General features: G+C 43.1%; 1 pseudogene and 1 gene segment (V, D, J or C); both read left to right on the top strand.

The window, feature by feature from the left end:
* LOC108291084 overlaps window positions 1-1,694 on the top strand; it is a 3,594-nt pseudogene extending 1,900 nt beyond the window's left edge. The window contains exon 3 of the transcript XR_005197229.1: window positions 1,590-1,694. The product of XR_005197229.1 is annotated as a T cell receptor beta variable 6-4-like (transcript). The remainder of the gene's footprint in view (window positions 1-1,589) is intronic.
* Window positions 1,187-2,188, top strand: LOC108291156. The segment is given in 2 exon segments: window positions 1,187-1,777; window positions 1,881-2,188. Coding segments are annotated over 2 exon segments (357 nt in total).
* Window positions 2,189-6,530: the final 4,342 nt, after the last annotated feature.

Raw genomic sequence — 6,530 nt, 5'->3', positions numbered from 1 at the left:
AAGAGGGCACATTTGTAGATTTAGAATTTTTTTAAAAAATGTTCCTTTTATATTATTTTCCCTTGAATGAACAGGATGGGAACAGCCTTATAGTTGCTAATTTAAGGAGAAGGTATCATGGAAAAGTAACAGAAAATCAGAATTGTGTTCTAGAAGGTCCATTGTGGCTGTCCTGAGAGCATGTTCCCCAGGAACCTAAACCGTGAGAGCGTTTAGCAACCCAGAGTGCAACAGACAGTTCTTGGCCCCATGAATTTGGCCACAAGACTGGAGACAGTGGAAAAGCTATGGAGTGTTGAAGTTCTTTTTACTCTCAGTGCAGGCCTCTCTTGAACTCCACAGATTAATGTCGGATAAATATGTTTCTACTACTAAGACTATTAAAATACAAACCAATGAAGAGAAGTAAGCAGAAACAATAAGCAATAGAAGTGTATGGAGACAATAAATTTTTAACCACTCAAAGATAGGAAAGTTTGTAGAACCATATTTAAAGGGAATTGAAATGTGAAGAAGAAAAAAGAGACTGTCAGAAACCATCAAGGTAACATTAAAAAATAATAAAATTAAATACAGAAATGATTAAGATTATCACTGTACACAAAATGGAAATGAAGAAAAGATGAAATGCTTCTAAGGGATTATTAGTGATGTCAAGGACAGGGCTGAAGAAGTTACAGAGACTCCAGCATTGAAAATTAAATATGCAACCTTAGGGAGAGCTGAAGGGATGAGGAGTCAAAAGCCTGTGGTTTCCAGCATAGTAGAAGATATACTTTTTAATTGGAATTTCCCGTTTTTCTTACATATAATAATTGAAGTTTCAAAAAGAGAAAGTATAGAGAATAAGTGATTGTGATGAGACATTAGAATTCAAATGAATATGAAATAAGATGAATGTTTTTATTATAATGAGATTCGGAAACATAAGTAACAAAGAGATGATTCTAAAAGCAGTCAAGAGGAAAAGATAAACCTCTCCTTGTGGAATAGACTGAAAGAAACAAGGGAAGTCAAGAAAGAGGATCAAAAATAACCATTTAGTCAGAATTATAATCCCCATTCATTAAATACTGAGATGGAGGGAAATATATTTACTGGTGGTAAAAGAAAAAAAAAAAAAAAAAAAACTATGAGTTTGCCAACAAGGTATCTTTTCTGAATTATAGCCAACAAAGGTGGGAGTGGTCCTAGAGGAGAGGAATGAAATACAGATTGTGAGGGGACCCATGTGATGGGACAATCCTGTCGGGCACCTGTGACTGGGAGAATGGGGGAGGCTGGGGAATGAATGGGGATGGCACTGGGGACCCTGCCTTGCAGGAAAGACAGTGAGCTCACCTCTTGGTGCCTTGTGTTGGGGGCGCTGTTGGCACATCCTAGAGAACATGCCCAGCAGACAGAGGAGCGGCTGTGGGATGAGAAGTTCAACTCAGAGAGGCAGAGTGACGCCTCCGGGTCCAGACAGCTCTGGATCACAAAGTGAAGACACAAAAGATGCATTGATGTTATTTAAAAGGAGCTAATAAATATCTAAAGCAGTCATTCAAATGTGTTCTAATATGAATCCTGTGTTCCTGACATTGTAGGGATTGAGACAGAAAGTGATGTCACTGCGGGAACTGTTCTGTGTTGGGACAAGGACCGAGGACGTCCCTCCTCCTCTGCTTCTGCTTGTGACCCTGATCGGGTAACGTTCCCACCCTGCTCTGACCCTCTGACTCTGCCATGGGCACCAGGCTCCTCTGCTGGGCAGCCCTGTGTCTCCTGCAGACAGGTGAGTCCTCAGAACAACAAGCAGTTTCTGTGTGTGTGTGTGTGTGTGTGTGTGTTGACTACAATTGTTTTCTTCATTCTGTTCTCAACTTCTGTCTCCACAGATCACACAGGTGCTGGAGTCTCCCAGTCCCCCAGTAACAAGGTCACAGAGAAGGGAAAGGATGTAGCTCTCAGGTGTGATCCAATTTCAGGTCATACGGTCCTTTATTGGTACCGACAGAGCCCCGGGCAGGGCCCAGAGTTTCTAATTTACTTCCAAGGCAAGGATATAGCAGACGATTCGGGGCTGCCCAGTGATCGGTTCTCTGCAGAGAGGTCTAGGGGATCCGTCTCCACTCTGCAGATCCAGCGCACAGAGCAGGCAGACTCAGCGGTGTATCTCTGTGCCAGCAGCTTAGCCACAGCGTGACACAATCACCTCCTTCCTGCTCACAAAGGAAGGAGGCTCTCTCTCCTTGCTTCCTTATGACAGTATTTTGCACCAGGGTATCCTCATCGTCATCTCACACCACTCCTCTGCTCTTCCAGAATCATTGGTTCCATTTCTGCTGCTCAGATCATGATGCAGATGTGCGTTGTACACATTAATCATTTTCTGTGGAAGGTCCTTTGCTGGTCTTAATTATCCATCCTTATTTTCCACATTGGATACTGCTCCCTTCATGTTTACTTGTTGCCTACAAGTTGTTTACATTCAAATTTTATTTTTCGTTAATATGTATTTGACACTGTCTTGAAGGCAATCTCATTATCACCCCAATTTTTGCTAATCTTTATTTTTATGGTAACATTAATTGTTATTTGGGGCGACATGTATTGCATCTTTGGTAATGGAAATTAAATAACTTAAATTTGTGTATGTTCTTCCTACTTCAGGATAAATCCAATTTTCTTCCATTCATCCCATTCTATCCTGCTCCCTTTATATGATAGTTTTAAGGAAGAAAATATCAATCAGACTTTAACTGCAGCTATGTGATAAGAGTTATTTAGAATGAGGGTGGGATATTAGGCTGGATAACTCAAAGTAATAGGGTTAGAACTAGTGTTGGGAAAAGGGTTTAAAACCTGCAGGATGGCGCTTCTGGAATAGTCCCCCAGCTCACTCTGCAGACATTTCCCAGCATCCCTTGGGCCATTGTAGAAGCAATGATGAAACTTCACTTATTGGCCACAGGATGGCACTGTGGTCCACTAGGATCTAAGTTGGCTCTGGAGAGGGTCTGGGAGAGCAGCCTAGGAGGGAAAGGGTTAAGAAAAATTAGGGCTTGGATCCAATATTATGCAGATGTTGCAGCAGTTTTCAGTTATTGCTAGACTACCTACAGCTATGCAGGATGCAGGAAATACCTCTAATCTTTAATGAGATCCACAGTTGAATAAGTTTGACTAGGCAGCCTTGGCGTTAGGAGCAGGTGCAGACAGAGGAGCAACTGCCTCAAAGGAACATGGGAAAGTGAGGCGCAGGCTGTGCCCTAAGCCCAGTGAGTGTCTGCTGCACCCCATCTTCCCTGCAGGCCTCCCCAGGCAACAGCCTTCACAAGAGGAGGTCCATCCTGCCTGAGCCCAGTCAGAAGGACCTGGATCAGGTGGATGGGGGAGTGACACCACAGGCCCACCAGACTGTTCCCTAGAGAGCAGCCTCTGAGCCCCAGGTGAACAGTTCTGACGATCACAGCACTTATCTTAGAGAACCCCTCCTCACTGTGACCCTGCCATAAATCCCAAACTCTTCTGTGTGACCCTTTGTCTCCTGGGAGCAGATGAGTTCTGAAAACAGCTGCAAAACCCTGTCATGGGTTTACAACATCCGGGGTCCAAGCCTTTTGTCCTCTTTCCTCTGCAGAGTCCCGTACTTCTCAAGTCTTGTCTTCCTTATGATAGCATTTTGCACCAGGGCATCCTCATCCTCACTCACATCGCTCCTCTGCTCTTCCAGAATCTTCAGTTAATGGATTCCAATGTAAGAAGTCTTGCACCAGGACATGGGCTTCTCCCTGTGGATGCTAAAGTGGATGACAGGTTAAAGGAAAATAAAATGTGTGTTCCATATTATTTTATAATATTTTACAAGAGGAACAAAATTTCTGTCTCCAGCAGCCTTCGTGGGATTACCCAGACAGCAAGACACCACGTTATGCAGACAAGAAAAGAGATGATCCTGGAATGTGTTCAGGTTAGGAACCATTATTCAATGTTCTGATATCCACAAGACCCAAGACAGGGGCTGAAGCTGATCCATTATTCAGGTAGTGGTGGCAGCAGGACCAAAGTTGATGTCGCCGAAGGGTACAGTGTCTCTTGAAACAAGCTTGAGCATTTCCCCCAACCCTGGCACCCAGGAGCACTAGCCAGACCTCTCTGTACCACTGTGGCAGCCCATCCGCAGCTCTCCACAGCCAGCTGCTCTCTGCACAAAAAGGGCAGCCACAGGCTGGAGGTGGGCAGTCCTTATGGAAGCCCCCGTCTCAACCAGAAGAAAAAGTTGCCTTTTTGGAAGCTCTTCCCAGACTCCCCAGGAGTGGGATCTCATTCTATGTGGGCTCCTGCAGCATAAAACCTAGAGTGAGCTGAGGTCTATCACTGCAGTGTGGATGTGTAAATACAAACAACATAATGGTATTTTGCTCAATTTGAAATATTCTGGTAATTGTGCCAAGGAATGGTAGCTTCCAACATTAAATTCATATTTCACTTTCTTATCAAGGGAGAAGAAAAAAGCTTGCGCCTGCTTGAGTGATCTGGGATTCTCACTAGCACACATAACATCACTTTGGCTTTGGTTCCTTGGGATACCAAGCATGTGTTCTCTGGAGGACAGGAAAATCTGATTTTTTTTGTTATAAAGTTATAAAACACACAAGTGAACAATCCACTTAGGGAGAGTGTTAATAGATGCAACAAACTCTGCCATTAGACCTGAAGATAATGGGCTATCAGAATTATCAAAAAGAGATTATAAGTCTCTTACTAAATATCTGTTTGAGTTCCTCTGAGGGTAGATCAAGGGAGAAACTTAATTCTTACCATCACTGTGGCTTGGATTAAAATCCATGAATTCCTTAACTTGTTTTTCTTGTAAAATATTATAAAATAATATAAAACACACATTTTATTTTCCTTTATCCTGTCATCCTCTTTAGCACCAACAGGGAGAAGCCCATGTCCTGGTGCAAGACTTCTTACATTGGGATCCATTAACTGAAGGACTGGGAGGTCCATGCTGGACTCCACAGGAAGTTGCAAGCCCCGTGTGCAGAGAACCCCATGTTTCTCTTCTGTGCCCAGTGTCTCCCTGTGCAGCTGCCAAGGGGGTGTGCTGAGTCACCCAGAACTCCACTCACAAAAAGTAGAGCAGGCTGCTTGCTTGGCACACACACACACACACACACACACGCACACACACACACACACACACACACAAATCAATTCACCAATTGGCAAATATGCTGAACGCCAAAATGGAAGGCTAATGGCTGAGATTGATGAATGCCCAATTTCTCAAATTATTAAATTTATAACAGCTCATGGTTCTTGGTATGACTTCAACAGCAAGTGAGAATTTTTTTCTTTCTCTATAGCTTTCTTTCAGCCAGCTATTCTCAGTTATGTCTTAGCCCCTTATCAGTCCAGCTCATTTTCATACTAAATTTGTTGTATATCTCAGCAAAAAGCATGTCTCACCTTCTCCATATTTTATGTGGTCATGAGTATGTTCCTGTCTTATTCTTATGTGATGCATTTCTTAATTGGACTGTACAGAATACAAGCATCTATTTGTCTATGACTCCCATCTTTTATGGGGATAGGTCAGAGTAGGTGAGCATGCACCATGATTCTCTGCTGGAATCTCTTTGGATTCTGTGTCACCTGTCACATGGTTTACTTTCATATACGTATTTCTCATGGTTCTCCTGACTCTTTTAGCAATGCTCATTGCAGAATATTTGTTAGAAATTTTATTACTTCTAATGACAGAATGTTCTCTTAAGGCAAAATAAAATGTACCAGACTCACTTTGCCATTGCTGTGTCTATTAGTCGTAGTCCTGGAGATATCAAGGAGGGATAAAAGGAGTATTTGCAAAGGTGTGGCAGGGTTAAGGGAACCCAATAAGAGAAGCTGAAGTAGCCTAGGAGTAGCAGAATCTGTTGTTCCTATTCACACTGGCCTGAAATAAGTAGGAGAGGTTGTGGCTCCCAAAGCATCTGGTACTGTAGCTTTGGACCAAGGCTGCCTAAGGTGCTATGACCTCTGGTAGGGGAAGTAACCAATATAAAATATTGCAGTAAGAAAAGAGCCAGGGCATAGACAAATCAGGACCGGTGGTGAACCTACCTCCCTCTGCTCTCCTGCCCTTGTCTCCCATTAGTCAAATTCACTCTGGAGTTAGAGAAGAAGTGAGCCAGTTAACATAGAACACTGGGGTCAGCCTCTGAAGGCAGGATAGATCTGGAGACATTAACAGAAATTATCCAGAGCACTACACATAAGATGGCCTTGAGGGTGCTGAATCCCAAACTGGCCGGCTAGGTCTGTGCTGTGAGCTGATAAAGCCCTAGTATTATTTCTGTGGAATCTGTGCTCTTAATAATTTACAGGCAGCCCAGGTGCACTTTGGATCTGATCAGATGGACTAAATCTTGGGGACTCTGCACAATTGACCACTCAGGGTTGGTAATGTTTTCTGAGGACAAAAAAAGAAGAAAAAATTAGAACCAGAAAATTTGGTTGAATCTAGCATCGGAGAG

This window comes from Cebus imitator, unplaced genomic scaffold (genome assembly GCF_001604975.1).
Source record: "Cebus imitator isolate Cc_AM_T3 unplaced genomic scaffold, Cebus_imitator-1.0 Scaffold446, whole genome shotgun sequence".
Taxonomy (NCBI): domain Eukaryota; kingdom Metazoa; phylum Chordata; class Mammalia; order Primates; family Cebidae; genus Cebus; species Cebus imitator.
The sequence above is the reverse complement of the archived record's forward strand: the minus strand, read 5'-3'. Positions and strand labels throughout refer to the sequence as shown.